General features: G+C 42.5%; 1 protein-coding gene across 1 annotated transcript in view; it reads right to left on the bottom strand.

The window, feature by feature from the left end:
• The window catches only part of TACR3 (tachykinin receptor 3), a 154,489-nt gene that overhangs the window by 48,396 nt on the left and 90,443 nt on the right, over positions 1-15,650 (bottom strand). The window contains exon 3 of the mRNA XM_075860611.1: positions 14,541-14,691. Coding sequence (XP_075716726.1) covers positions 14,541-14,691 — 151 coding nt within the window. The remainder of the gene's footprint in view (positions 1-14,540; positions 14,692-15,650) is intronic.

Raw genomic sequence — 15,650 nt, 5'->3', positions numbered from 1 at the left:
TAGGGTTGGTAGGAGAGACAACCTTGGGGAAAGAAGGACTTCCATCTAAATTGTCCATACTCGTGATCATAATGTCCGGTGAGAGAAAGCATCGGGTCTCTGCGTATCTGGACTCTGGATCCGCTGCTAATTTCATTCGAAGAAACCTGGTGGGTCTTCTCTAATTGCCCACAACCCCTCTGGAGAGGCCGTTGATGGTTGCATCAGTAAATGGACTACCTCTGCCAGACCCAGTTACAGCTGCCACCAAGCTGCTGAGGCTCCAAGTGGGAGCTCTCCGCTCTGAGCTTCTATAATTCTTTGTCTTGTCCAAGGCCGTTAACCCCGTGCTGCTGGGCCTGCCTTGACTTCGACTACATGCCCCAGTCCTGGACCGGAATTCTGGAGAGGTTCTCCAGTGGGGCCCCGAGTGTCACAACCGTTGCCTGCTACAGATTCGTTCGGCTCAGCCTCCTCTGCCCTGGTCATTGGCAGGATTGCCTGGTCATTATGCTGCATTTTCGGACGTCTTCAGCAAGAGGGAGGCGGAGACGCTACCCCCACACCGGGCGTATGACTGTCCTATCGAGCTGATTCCTGGTGCATCCGTTCCCCGTGGTAGGGTATAGCCTCTCTCCCTGCCAGAGACTTTATCCATGTCCGCCTATGTTAAGGAGAACTTGGAGAGGGGCTTCATATGGAAGTCTTCTTCCCCGGCAGGAGCCGGGTTCTTCTTCGTCAAGAAAAAGCATGTTTCTCTGCGTCCTTGTATTGACTACCGGGATCTCAACTACACCGTGTTCCAAATTATTATGCACATTGGATTTAAGTGTCATAAACATTTAATTATTAGTTTTTCAATTAAACTCATGGATGGTATTGTGTCTTAGGGCTCTTTGGATCAATGTATTCAATCTCAGACACCTGTGATAATTCGTTTGCCAGGTGTGCCCAATCAAAGGAAAACTACTTAAGAAGGACGTACTGTGAAAAGATTTGTGGCTGATTCAGAGCACAGACGGATTCGTTCAGATAAAGGCATAATGAGGAAGGTTTCTGCCAGACAAATTAATAGGCTAAGGAAAGCACCTGCTAAAATGCCATTGCAAATCAGCAAACAGGTATTTGAAGCCGCTGGTGCCTCTGGAGTCCCGCGAACCTCACGGTGTAGGATCCTCCAGAGGTTTGCAAGTCTGTATAAAGCTATTATTCGGCCATCCCTAAACAATGCTCACAAGCAGAAACGGTTGCAGTGGGCTCAGAAATACATGAAGACTAATTTTCAAAACCGTGTTGCTTACTGATGAGTGCCGTGCAAACCTGGATGGTCCAGATGGATGGTTGGTGAATGGCCACCATGTCCCAACAAGGCTGCGATGTCAGCAAGGAGGTGGCGGAGTCATGTTTTGGGCTGGAATCATGGGGAGAGTGCTATTAGGCCCATTTAGGGTCCCTGACAGTGTGAAAATGACCTCTGCAAAGTACGTAGAGTTTATGACTGACCACTTTCTTCTGTGGTACAAAAAGAAGAACCGTGCCTTCCGTAGCAAAATTATCTTCATGCATGACAATGCACCATCTCATTGTAATGATGGGGGTAGGGAAACAGACAAGTCAGCCCTAATCTACCCGCCACTCAGTCCCTGCCTACTTGCAACGACCCGCCCTAGGCGACGGGGTACAACTGGGCGACGGTCCCTAAGCTCAGTAAGTGCACGACAGACAAACAGACAAGGGTACACAGAAGCAAGGGAAATGGGGCAGTTGCCCACGGCAACACCATGAGCAACAAGAGTGGTGAACGAGCCGAGTCAAACCAGGAGTGTACGAGGTACCAAACGCAGAGCAGGAGAGTAGTGAACAAGCCCAGTCAAATCAGGAGTGTACGAGGTACCAAACGCAGAGCAGGAGAGTAGTCAGTAAGCCAGGGTCAGTATGAAAAAGGGTCAAATAGTTCAGAAGCTGCAGCAGGGCCAGAAAACCAAACAAGAAGAATCACAAGCAAGGAGGAACAGGAAAGGCAGGTATAAATAGATAGAGGGCGGGAGCTAGCTCCGTCTGGCCAGGCTGTGATAGGCTCTCCCACTCCTAAGCCTGCCATCCTGAGTGGTGGAAGATGGAGTCAGTCTCACAGACATAGAAGCAGATGCAGACTGATTACCTATGGGCGTTGACACAGAAGCTGTGCCTGGCAGATCCTTTACACTCATGCTGCAAAGAATACCTCTGTGTCATTGGCTGCTATGGGCATAAAAGGAGAGAAACTCATGGTGTGGCCCCCATGTTCCCCTGACCTCGACCCTATTGAGAACCTTTGGAGCATCCTCAAGCAAAATATCTATGAGGGTGGGAGGCAGTTCACATCAAAACAGAAGCTCTGGGAGGCTATTCTGACATCCTGCAAAGATATTCAAGCAGAAACTGTCCAAATACTCACAAATTCAATGGATGCAAGAATTGCGAAGGTGATATCAAAGAAGGGGTCCTATGTTAACATGTAACTTGGCCTACTAAGTTTTTTTTGATTGAAAGAGCTTTTGATTTCTGTAAATATGTCCTCCTGATGCTGCAAATTCAACAAATTACCATTTTAGTTCTCTTTACAAACATTAAAATGTTTTGATCTCTGTTGTGCATAATAATTTGAAACAGTGCATTTTGAGTTTTTTACTTCTAAAAAAAAATCTGTTATTATTAGGAGATTTGTTCAATAAAATTTGCATTATACTCCAACGGTGGATGGCTTGAAGATTATACTGACTGTCATTTGCATCGACTATTTAGGAAAATCAGCGAAAAATAACATTTGCATAATAATTTGGAATGCGGTGTAGATCACAGTGAAAAATAAGTATTCTTTGCCACTGATCTCAGAACTGTTTGATCGTATACGTGGTGCCAAGATTTTTTCCAAACTAGACCTGCGTGGGGCTTACAAGCTAATCCGGATTCGCCGGGGTGACAAATGGAAGACTGCATTTAATACCCGTGACGGACGCTATGAATATCTAGTAATGCCCTTCGGCCTGTGTAATGCTCCCGCAGTCTTCCAGAAGTTCAATAATGACATCTTCCGTGACCTCCTCTATGTTTGTGTTGTGGTCTATCCTGATGACATCTTGATTTTTCCCTCCAGATCCTATGACTCATCAGAGACATGTCCGTCAAGTTTTGCTGCTGTTAAGGGAGAATCGTCTGTACGCCAAGTTGGAGAAGTGCATGTTTGAGAAAGATGCTGTACCCTTACTGGGCTACATCGTCTCTAACTGGTATAGTGCCAAGGGACTGGCGCAGCGCAAATGTGGTGCCTATTTTCAAAAAGGGCTCTAGGTCTTCCCCGGGTAATTATAGACCAGTAAGCTTAACATCCATCGTGGGGAAAATGTTTGAGGGGCTATTGAGGGACTATATACAGGATTATGTGACAATAAATAGCATTATAAGTGACAGCCAGCACGGTTTTACTAAGGACAGAAGTTGTCAAACTAACCTAATCTGTTTTTATGAAGAGGTGAGCAGAAGTCTAGACAGAGGGGCCGCTGTGGATTTAGTGTTTTTGGACTTTGCAAAGGCATTTGACACTGTCCCCCATAGACGCCTAATGGGTAAATTAAGGACTATAGGTTTAGAAAATATAGTTTGTAATTGGATTGAGAATTGGCTCAAGGACCGTATCCAGAGAGTTGTGGTCAATGATTCCTACTCTGAATGGTCCCCGGTAATAAGTGGTGTACCCCAGGGTTCAGTGCTGGGACCACTATTATTCAACTTATTTATTAATGATATAGAAGATGGGATTAATAGCACTATTTCTATTTTTGCAGATGACACCAAGCTATGTAATATAGTTCAGTCTATGGAAGATGTTCATGAATTGCAGGCAGATTTAAACAAACTAAGTGTTTGGGCGTCCACTTGGCAGATGAAGTTTAATGTAGATAAATGTAAAGTTATGCATCTGGGTACCAACAACCTGCATGCATCATATGTCCTAGGGGGAGCTACACTGGCTGATTCAGTTGTTGTGAAGGATCTGGGTGTACTTGTAAATCATAAACTCAATAAGAGCATGCAGTGTCAATCAGCTGCTTCAAAGGCCAGCAGGATATTGTCGTGTATTAAAAGAGGCATGGACTCACGGGACAGGGATGTAATATTGCCACTTTACAAAGCATTAGTGAGGCCTCATCTAGAATATGCAGTTCAGTTCTGGGCTCCAGTTCATAGAAAGGATGCCCTGGAGTTGGAAAAAATACAAAGAAGAGCAACGAAGCTAATTAGGGGCATGGAGAATTTAAGTTATGAGGAAAGATTGAAAGAATTAAACCTATTTAGCCTTGAAAAAAGACGACTAAGGGGGGACATGATTAACTTATATAAATATATTAATGGCACATACAAAAAATATGGTGAAATCCTGTTCCTTGTAAAACCCCCTCAAAAAACAAGGGGGCACTCCCTCCGTCTGGAGAAAAAAAGGTTCAAGCTGCAGAGGCGACAAGGCTTCTTTATCGTGAGAACTGTGAATCTATGGAATAGCCTACCGCAGGAGCTGGTCACAGCAGGGACAGTAGATGGCTTTAAAAAAGGGTTAGATCATTTCCTACAACAAAAAAATATTAGCTCCTATGTGTAGAAATTTTTCCTTCCCTTTTCCCTTCCCTTCGTTGAACTTGATGGACATGTGTCTTTTTTCAGCCGTACTAACTATGTAACTATGTAACTATGTAACTATGTAATCGAGGTCTCAAGATGGATCCTGAAAAGGTAAAATCCGTCCTGGAATGGCCACGCCCTCAAGGCTTGAGGGCCATACAGCTCTTTCTGGGATTCGCCAATTTTTACAGACAGTTCATTCCAAACTTCTCCTCACTGACATATCCTATCTCTGACCTCACCAAGAAGGGCATGAACGCCAAGGTATGGACTCCTGAGTCCGCATTCAATAGCCTGAAGAGTGCCTTCACGTCAGCCTCTATCCTCCATTATCCAGATGTTTCTCGACAGTTCTCGTTGGAGGTGGATGCCTCATCCGTCGGTTCTGGTGTACTCCTGTTCCAGAGAGGTTCCAAGGGCAAGTCAATGGTATGTGGATATTTCTGTGGGGATGACCTTTGTGTGCCTGGCTGACAGAGGGAGAATCCTCCGCTGGTGATACTCCTCTAGACTGGCAGGTCACGCGGGTACCCGTAAGACCCAAGACCTGATTGCCCGTCATTTCTGGTGGCCCATGCTGCCCAATTATGGACTTTGTTTCTTCCTGCTCAGTGTGTGCAGCTAACAAGTTTGCTCACTCCAGACACGCTGGTCTTCTCCAGCCGCTGCCGGTGTCCGATGCTCCGTGGCAGCATATAGCTATGGACTTTGTTACTGACCTGCCTCTCTCTGCAGGATGCAGTACAGTCTGGGTGGTGGTGGATGGATTTTCGAAAATGGCCCACTTCGTTCCTCTGACCGGCCTTCCTTCTGCTCCTCAACTGGCCAAGCTTTTCATCCAACACATCTTCCGTCTGCACGACTTGCCGCGGCATATTGTGTCTGATCGGGGGGTTCACTTCACCTCAATGTTCTGGAGAGCCCTCTCCGGACTCCTCGGTGTGAAATTGGACTTTTCCTCAGCCTACCATCCTCAGTTCAATAGTCAGGTCGAGAGGATCAATCAGATATTGGGGAACTACCTACACCACCTCATCTCCAAGCAGCATGACGACTGAGTGCAGCTGCTTCTGTGGTCTGAATTCTCATATAATAATCACACTAGCGAGTCCACTAGGAATACACCGTTCTTCATTGTCTATGGCCAACACCTACGAATTCCTCTCCCGGTGCCTAATACGTCCGAGGTACCAGCAGCTGACACTGCTTTTAGGGACTTCCTACAGATCTGGCAGCAGACTCGATCCTCGATCCTACTGGCGGTCGACCGCATTAAATGAAAGGCAGACACAAGGAGAAGAGAACCTCCTCAATTTCTCCCTGGCACAAAGGTCTGGTTGTCCTCTAGGAATATCCGACTCAGGGTGCCATCATACAAATTTGCTCCCAGGTTCCTCGGACCCTTCGAGATCCTACAGCAGATCAACCCTGTCGCCTACAAGCTTCGGCTGCCTCCTACCCTCAAGATCCCCAACTCCTTCCATGTCTCCCTCCTGAACCGCTATAACAAGACTCCTAGCCCTGCGGTTGCCTCCAGCGGCCCTTCGGACACCTTCGAGGTTAATGAGATCTTGGACACCAAGAGGGTAAGAACTTTTTATTTGGTGGATTGGAAGGGGTTTGGTCCTGAAGAGAGGTCCTGGGAGCCAGAGGAGAACCTCAATGCTCCTACCCTTCTGAAGAAGTTTCTCTCCTGCTCTGGACCCAAGAGGAGGGGGCGTAAAAGGGGGGATACTGTCAAGTCCATGGCTGCGGGCAGTCAGGTTCACTCACCTCCTGACGGCCGCAGCCATGGGTCACTTCCGCTTACCTTGGCCGGGTCCTGTAGGGTGCGCGCACGTTCGTGCCCACTCTTAAAGGGCCAGCGCGCGCACCGGAGTTCAATGTCTAAATGAGCCCATGAGTACCCTGGACTATAAGAAGGGCCCAGCCCCTTCCTCCCATGCCTGATCGTTGTTGTCGTACCTTAAGTACGTACCCCTGTATCCTGTATCCCGTGCTACCTGGTCAAGTGCTGTGCTGAGCTGTAGTCATGCTGTGCTGTATTCCACGCCTGTCCTGCTAAACCACGCCTGACGTCTGCCTGCTGCCTAAGTCCCAACTGAGCCTGTCATTGCTACTGTCCGAGCTGCCACAGGTACACTATACGAACTATAGACTATGACCTGCATCCTGTTGGCCAGCTGCCATACCGTCAAGGCGGTATGGCCCAGTGGGTCCACGCACCCAATGTGACACAGTCTCTGCACCTCAGGTTAGCCAGTACCAACCCAATAACGGTCTCTGGGATTTATTTTACTTGCCTATTGTCAAACTGCTTTTGCACTGGAGCACAGCTATGCTGTACTACTCTGTGTCAAGGTTCTGAAGTTGTCACCCCAGTTCTGACTTAGCCGAGAACCAGTATCCAGGTGCGCTTTTGGGCTAATAGTCGTATAGAGAGCGTTATAGCACCTGTGGCTGCAATATGAGGGGCTAGAAGAGAGTCTAAAATAATTGATTTTAAGCAGCTCTGAATATATGTAAATAAAGAGAAGTGTCTTAACCAAAGGGGGGAAAAAAACATGCAACATAAAAACAGTAATCTTAGTAATCCAAGGGCAACCAACAATGTGTTTTAATTCAATATTAGAACATTTAAGCCAAAGGTTCATTTGTTGCTTTGCACCGCGATTCACTGTTGTTTTCCTTTTCCTGGTGGAAATATCGACACAAAGCAAATATTTTGATTTTATTACCATTTCCCTTTTAGCTGGATATGTACATAGCAAGAAATACTCGAATGAAAGCTCTACTCAAAGTAAAAACACTATCAAATGAAATTTTGTTTATTATTTCTGGAGTGTCTTTCAGCCTTCAACTCAGCCTAATAAATGATGAAAGAAATTTTTCCATTATGTATATCTGTAGTACTCACAAACTATGATTTTCAGCCTGCTCAGCATAGATTGCTTACACATTGCAGCAAGCTTGATCAGACATAAAATATCATTATGGTATTGACAAGTTTGAAAGGCTAAAGCAAATATAAAAAGTGCACATTGCTGTTTTCTGTTACGCTCAGTATATGGGGAAAAAAACACACTATATTGATTAGAAATATTTTTAATGAATATGTTTCCCTGACCCCTAGTGGGTTCCCTTTCTGGCTGTTAATATTATGAGAACATGCTAAAACTCCAAAACTTATGCAGAATATCTTTTTTGAAATATATTAAAGGCTCTGTACACCTTCCAAATAAATTATTTTTTTAAATATAAAGGTCCGTGTGTTTTGTGCAAATTTATACTTTCGTTTTCATTAAAAATTATTTTTACTTTTTGAGATACAGCTGTTTTGTATCCTGTAAACAGAGCAGCTGTATTTTATGCTGAATCCTGTAACCGTCAGGTCCATGGGACTGACGGATTCGGTGCTAGCGGGTCCTGCAGGAATCAAAATCATCCATAAAAAAATAGTCTATAAGCAATATGTCATTAGAGACCACAATTGGTAACTATTTTCTATTGTACATTTCTGCCAATTTTTTTTGTAGTTTAAAATGATCTGGGTCAGCTCTGCATTACACAATCACTGACATGTCTTAACATTTTTGTCAGAACAACAAGAAGGCCTCCTTCACACACCCTTTTTGGTATTTTAACACGCATTTAAAAAATGCCATGCATTTTTAATGGTGTTTTTTACATGTGCTTTTTTTCTGGCGTTTTTAAAATCCTATAAAGAAATCTGTAGGAAAATAAAGACTAGAGCATGCTTCATTTTGAAAAAAACCTAACAGACATTAAAAAAACGCTCTAAAAATGCTTCATACCAAAATGCTGTGTATGTAGGTTTCTTCATATTTTACTATAGACTTTAAAGAGGCTCTGTCACCAGTTTATCAATTCCCTATCTCCTAACTAATATCATAGGCACTATGATGCTGATGACTACAATGTGATTTGTTTTCAAAAACGTTTATTTTTTGCAAAGTTATGAGCAATTTTCTAAATATGTAAATGAGCCTTTATTAGACAACTGGGAGGTAACAGCAGCGATTCTCCTGAGGTGAAGCTACCTCATAGCCTCTGACGGTCCAATCAGCATGAAGCTGCTTCACACAGTGTGAGAGACATTCTAGAGGGAAGGGATCACTTCAAACAGCCATATCTCGGGCTGTGAACCACCTAGAACAGCGGTGGTGGCATATCAAAGATGAGATTCTAATCTTTCATATGACACCAAGATCGCAGTTCCAGCTGTGAACAACCGGAGATATCGGCAGTTGAATACACAGTCGGGAATGGAAGCTGTATATTATATGATCACGCTGTGTTGCTGGGCAGAGAAGGCGGAGAAGCTGTATGGTGATTGGACAGCGTCATACAGAAAACATTATACCGCCCAGAGTGAAAAGAAAGAGTCACCTCCTATTTGACTATTAGAGCCACATTAGCATATTTAGAAAAATGCTCACAACTTTGCAAATAATAAAAGTTTTTTAAACAAATCACATATAGTTATGAGCAGCAAAGCGCCTAATACATTAGCTAGGAGACAGGGAATTGATAAACTGGTGACAGATCCTCTTTAAATGCAGCAAAAAAAACAAAAACAAACGTGCATACAATGCCATTTGAAAATGTGAGTAACCGGTGTGTGTGACTACAGCCTAAGGCCCCATGCACACGACCGTGTTCGGTCCGTGATATACGGTCCGCATGTCGGCTGCATGTCCCGGACCGAACACAGTGCAGGGAGTCGGGCTCCTAGCATCACACTTATCTATGACGATAGGGGTCACTGCCTGTCCGCGGAACTACTGTCCCGTACTGTAATCATGTTTTAGTGTGTGACAGTAGTTACGTGGATAGGCAGTGACACCTAGCGTCATAGATAAGTATGATGCTAGGAGCCCGGCTCCCTGTACTTTGTACGGTCCGGGTCAAGCGGCCGACATGCGGACCGTATATCACGGACCGAACACGGTCGTGTGCATGAGGCCTTAGGGAAAACTTTAGGGAAAACGGATACACTGTATCAGGCCTAGTGACTGGCCTGAGGGGGTGGTGCACAAGTCAGAGATTCAAGGCAAACCAAAGACATCAAAGTCATGCATTGCCTCTTAGACACACAATGTATAGGTTGTCAATTTCTTTAAAAAATGAATGCTGACATCATCGACACTTGTTACACTTGTTGCAGCTTTTTTCTCTGTGACAAACATTTTAATACCCTAGAAAATGTGTCAAAAACTACTTTGACGAATGAATGTTAGACAATGACACCTAATCTAAGATACACTTAATGTAAGTTATTAGTCCATTGGTATTGTCATCAGTTAAACATTTTGTGATTGCTGGAATTTAAAGAGGGTTTTCCATAAGTAAACATTAATGGTTAATAAAAGCAGAATGAATAGGCCTAGTCCCTCCAGTGAGCTCCACAGCCCATCAATGTTTATTAAGAGATACGTATGGCTCTGTCTGGTACAGCAGCTCAGCTCCGTTCAAGTCTCATTTTTTCTGCGGATTATTGGGGGTCTGAGGGTTTGGTCCACCACCGATCACACATCCTATTAATAGGCCATCAGTATATACTTTTAAAAATTCTTCAACTGGAGAACAGTTCAATGCATTTAAGGACACCCCATGCACATGCAGCAGAAAAAAAAATCCTCACAAAGTTGAGGCCAGCTGCAGATTTTCAAATCTGTTTTTGAACATTTGCTGCTTGGAAATGGGTTAAAGTGTCTGTTTTTGCACATTTGTATCTTAACAGTATAAATACTACTACCAAGCATATGCAGTGGTTGGGTAGTGCGCTGGCTGCTCTCAGAAAGAGGAATAGTTCATTTTTAATTGTTGTTAATTAATCTGGGATAACGGACAAGAGAACTTACTAAGTATCTAGCTTAATCACTAAATAATGAAAAGTTATACATCTTTCTTATATACTTTGTGTTTCAATTCTTCACCATTTTCATCCACAGCTTTAAACCACTGGCAGCAAAAAACTTGAAAATGATAAGGATTTGAAACACAAAGTATAATAGAAAGTAGTATAACTGATTATATATTGATGTCATAAACCAGAAAACCACTTAATTCAATGAACAGTTCCACCTTGTATTCTAAATAAATGGACAGTTCCAGCTTGTATTTTTCTTGCATTTATATATTCCTTTGATAAGGAGTATGTATATTATGAAAATGGTCAGAACAGAATTTTGGAACAAAAAAACGGCATATTTATAAAAGTGGTGGTTCCCCCTTATATAAACCCGCACCTGTTTTACAGAAACTGTAGCAATAATTATTACAATATAGTAATTTATAAAAGTCTAAGGCCCCATGCACACGAACGTGTTTTTGCGTCCGCAATTCCCACGAAAATGCACAGGAGAATTGCGGACCCATTCATTTCTATGGGCCCATACACACTATCCGTGTTTTCACGGGTCCCCGCATGTCCGCAAATCCGTGCCGCACAAACTCAGGACATGTCTTATTACGGCCCGCAAATTCGATGCGGACATGCCCATAGAAGTCAATGGGCCCGTGGAAAATGCGGGTACACCTCCGTGTGTCAACCGCAGTTTGCGGATTTGCGGAAGTGTTGCTAGGCGACGACCGGGAATGAGTTCTGTCGTCATCCTGTTTTACCTAGGCTTTTTTTTTTATCCGCATTTTGCGGATTACATACGGATGAACTGCGGATTACATACGGATGAACTGCGGAGGACATTTCACGGAACACGGTCCTGGAATTTGCGGACTAGAAAAACACTACGGTCGTGTGCATGAGGCCTAAATAATTCCTAGTCGTGCTATTCCTTTATATAATAATTCATCAAAATATTTTTAAACAATTACTACTAATGCTCTTTAAATAATAGTTAAGCAAAATGCAATGAAGTGAGAACTTTTTACGTACTATTTACGTACAATTTACTATTACTTCCATTTCGAAATGTAGCCCTAAAACTTATGCTGTGAGTTTGTTGTAAAGTCAGCTCTATAACGAAAGGAAAAAATTTCATTATTATCAATATTTTCCAAGCAACTACATATACAGACTCCTGCTATTCTTGTTAGAAAGACCAAGTATGGAAACTGTGAATTTGAATGCAATCCTGCAACATCAAAAAAATGCTCATCCGTATAGGAGCTCGGGGGTGTTGTGAAAGCATTAAAGCAGTGGGTGGCTACGTGTGCCTCGATGCATTACGTTTTACCTAGTGAAATTGGATTGGAACCATTGGCCTATGTTGTTCGAGCTGTGCACCTGTGTGTTCTAAACTTACCTACCAGACTAATGTTTGTTGCTGTTCATATTTTTAAATTAAAAATGTTAAAGTCAAATTCATCCCCAAAGATTATAATCATGTAACCCTTAGATATTGAGTATCAATTCTTAGAAAGCATTTAAAAAAAAATATTCTGAATGGGAATTAAATATACTATCTATTAATGAGGCAGACAATATGACAAGTTGTAACATCTGTGGTCGCTGACCACGAACTCCTTCCATCCGGTCGACGCCCTTCTCTCCAGAGATGTCTGCACATGCGGCCATCCTGTTCCACAATGACCACAAGGGTGCGCTCGCAAGCTCAGTCAGCCTTGGAGCGCACAATGGTGTGAGATTGAGCCGATTGCTTCTAGAGCATCCTGGACTATAAGAAGGGCTCTGCCCATTCCTATCTTGCCTGAGCCTTGTTGTCGTTATCCTAGTATGTCTATGCAAATGGTCTACTAGAGTTTTCCAGTTCCCAGTGTTCCCCGTTCTTGCTACCTGTAACCTGTATCCCTTGCTATCCTGGTCAAGTGCGATGTTGAGCTGAAGTCGCACTGTGCTGTGTTCCACGCCTGTCCTGCTACACCACGCCTGGCGCCTGCTGCCTAGTCCCAGCCAAGCCTGTCTTGCTACTGTCTGAGTTACCACAGGTACACTATACGAACTATTGACTGTGACCCGTGTCCTGTTGGCCAGCTGCCATACTATCAAGGCGGTACGGCCCAGTGGGTCCACGTACCCTTTGTGACACGAGAAAATTGTCTGTAACAAACGAACAAACACGTTTAATTGCTATAGTTTCTAGTGCTCTGTCAGATGAAAATTACTACCCAGCCTCAAATTTTTAGTGGTCCCATTGCTAGTCTTTACAGTTTTAATTCGATTTTACCAAACACAGAGAAAATACAGGCACAGAAGTATTAAGTGGCAGCCTGACTGACAACAGACAATGTCAGTCCAGAGAAATATCAGTTTTCAATTTCGGGGCGCAACAGTTTGGGGAAGGCTCTTGCCTGTTTCTACAGGACAATGTTCAATGGTTTGCTGAATCTCAACATTATTAACCTGCAATTTTATTTATGGCAGTAGTACATTTTACAAGAAAAGCTAGTCATATGTGGTGTTCTGTTAAGATCTAGGCACTTTATGGGGCTCTAGCATGCACTTTTTGGCAACTAGAGTTGCCCATTATTCCACAAAAAGAATTTCTAAACATATTTGGAAATATATTTTTGATTATAAAAGACTACTCTTTTTTTGATAGGTAACCCTAGAAAGTGGAAACGGAAACATTTTACTCGCTTTTCAGTTGAAGGAGCATCAGTTAAAGCTAAATCCGATGGACAGCTCAGCACACAAATGTAAATTAGACAGTTTAGAGATTCTTGTGTGATGATGAATTTGGAGAGCAACAGTTGGTAAACTTGAAATTATTTGAAGCGCTGTTATTAAAACCACTTCCAAAGGCTAAGGAAAGTGTTTTAGATAGTAAACCTTTCTTATGGAAATGTTATCTAGCTTACCCCTTAATATATACATGTAGTTTCCCCAGAAGAAGACTTAAATCTAAAGCTCAAAGTTTAATCCTATTTAAAGTTGCAATATAATATGTTCACACTTGACAGTCAGTAATGTTACCTCTCATTAAAGACCTTCTCTGCTGTTCTAACTCAAGTGAGTCCCGTTGCTTTCCGGAGGCCATTGATCCATTTGGCACTGTGTTAGCTGTCAGAATATCTAAGCCATTCCCTGGGGTAAGCCAATAATCAGTATGCTACTTTCATTAGAGTTGTAGTATTGGATATTTTGACAGCTTATAGGACAAAAGGGGGTCTCACAATTTAGAAATTGTCAGGACTTATACTATCCGGCGATAACTTGACAACCTTTCATCTTTTGCTTTCCTAAAATTCCTAAAAATAATGTGGCCCCCCAGTGACAAACATACACAGAAACAATAATGTGAAGCGGCCATGCCATTATCCTGCATTCTCGTTCTACATGTCAACAGAAAAGGCAATAGGTACGTACCAGTACACTCCCTGCTGCCTGCAATGTAGTAATTTCAATGGTTAGCGGCTGGAGTATCACTTTACTACTCTCATTATTTGGGGTATACAACAAGGCTTAAGCACCAGGTTCCCAGTCCTTTTGATGGTGAACGGGAATTGTGGCCCTGTAACAACCTTCCTCCCTTTTATATGGCACTGACAGAATCTCTTTGAGGTAAAATAAGAAGGTAAGCAGAAGTGAAAATGGATGGTAAAGGCTAGACAATTTCTTCCTATAGAGTCATAAAACATTTTAAACATCAGTCAAGAACAAAGTGCTTATTACGAGTAAGAATTGCTGTTATGTTTGGATACTGAAGGGAAAGCTGTGCGTTAAGGATAAAACCTGATGCGTAATTTATTACAGTCTGCAGCCTTTTGATATATTAACTATGGTATTCCATTTCTATTTTATACTATGTAACAAAATAAAATAAATGCTACTAGAAATACATCAACATAAAGTTCTCAAAAATACAAAAGGAATTTGTTTTTCAGAAATAGACACAAATAAGAAATAAAATAAAACAACAACAACAACAACAACAACAACAACAACAACAATACCTTACCTTTCTTTTTGCCCTGAGCTGTTCATGATATTTATCAGATGTGTCCCCAGGTATTTCTCCTCCCCACAGCGTTATTCCAACAATTGTATATGTTATGCCCATGACAAGTAATGGGAAGCAGTACACAAACAGAACCACAATAATTTGGTACCTAAAATGTGGAAAACAAGGAAGAGAATTGTAACATTTCTGATCATTTAAAAATTTACAAGAGAGGTATATGTCTAGTTCTTCTGACACCCCAAATATTTGTGACAGATTATCTGATTCTATGCCATGTAAAGATAAAATGAGTAGCGCACAGAACCATCACATATTACTTGACTGTACTCTCCGCAAATGACTGGCTTGTTGTCATCTTGGCACTTCTATGTTTCTCAAGTGATCTCTATCATCTCTTTTAGCAGCTTCCTGCAGGATATGACATCCGGAGCAGAATGATAGAAAATAATACTTGCTGCTGTCTTGATATGGAGCTGATAAGATGTATCACATTTGTAAAATTATTGATATGAACACATGTTACTCTGAGACCCTTGTTTTTTTTAATTGCCTCACCTCTTAATCTGCTATCATCACTGACAGGTGATCCCAAAAAAACATGCTCCACATTTTTTTTATGTGATTAGAGTGATACAGGAAAATAAAATGTATTCTTGGTTACGTTTCTTGTGGTGTTATAGGTAATATCATCAAAGTAAGGTTATTAGGAGGTCAGTTCATAACTCCTTCTGACACAGAAGATACATCTGATTTACAGAAGAAATGCAGATCTTTGGCTATCAAAGGATGTCCACTGTCTGACAAATGTTTAATTGGCCCTATCCTCACCAAGGTGCGAGATGTGCTGATTAAGAATTTGTCACCAGGGCTTGTATCTAATCTTAGATAGCATTCTCACCTAGGGCTGGAGGTAATTGCCCTCACATCCTGACCAAACATCTAAAGCTATGCAAATGGTTGCCTGTGGTGTGTCTGCCATGTGGACAAGGTAAGCATAGGCCATTGTTACATGTTTCAAAGAAAATATGATACATCAAGGCAAACCCCATCATAATTGATATTTGTAGTGACCCACATAGCTAGTTATGATCAGGGGAAAAAGCCCTC

The sequence above is a fragment of the Rhinoderma darwinii genome, chromosome 1 (genome assembly GCF_050947455.1).
Source record: "Rhinoderma darwinii isolate aRhiDar2 chromosome 1, aRhiDar2.hap1, whole genome shotgun sequence".
NCBI lineage: Eukaryota > Metazoa > Chordata > Amphibia > Anura > Rhinodermatidae > Rhinoderma > Rhinoderma darwinii.
Note: the sequence above shows the minus strand (reverse complement) of the source record. Positions and strands in the feature narration are given on the sequence as shown.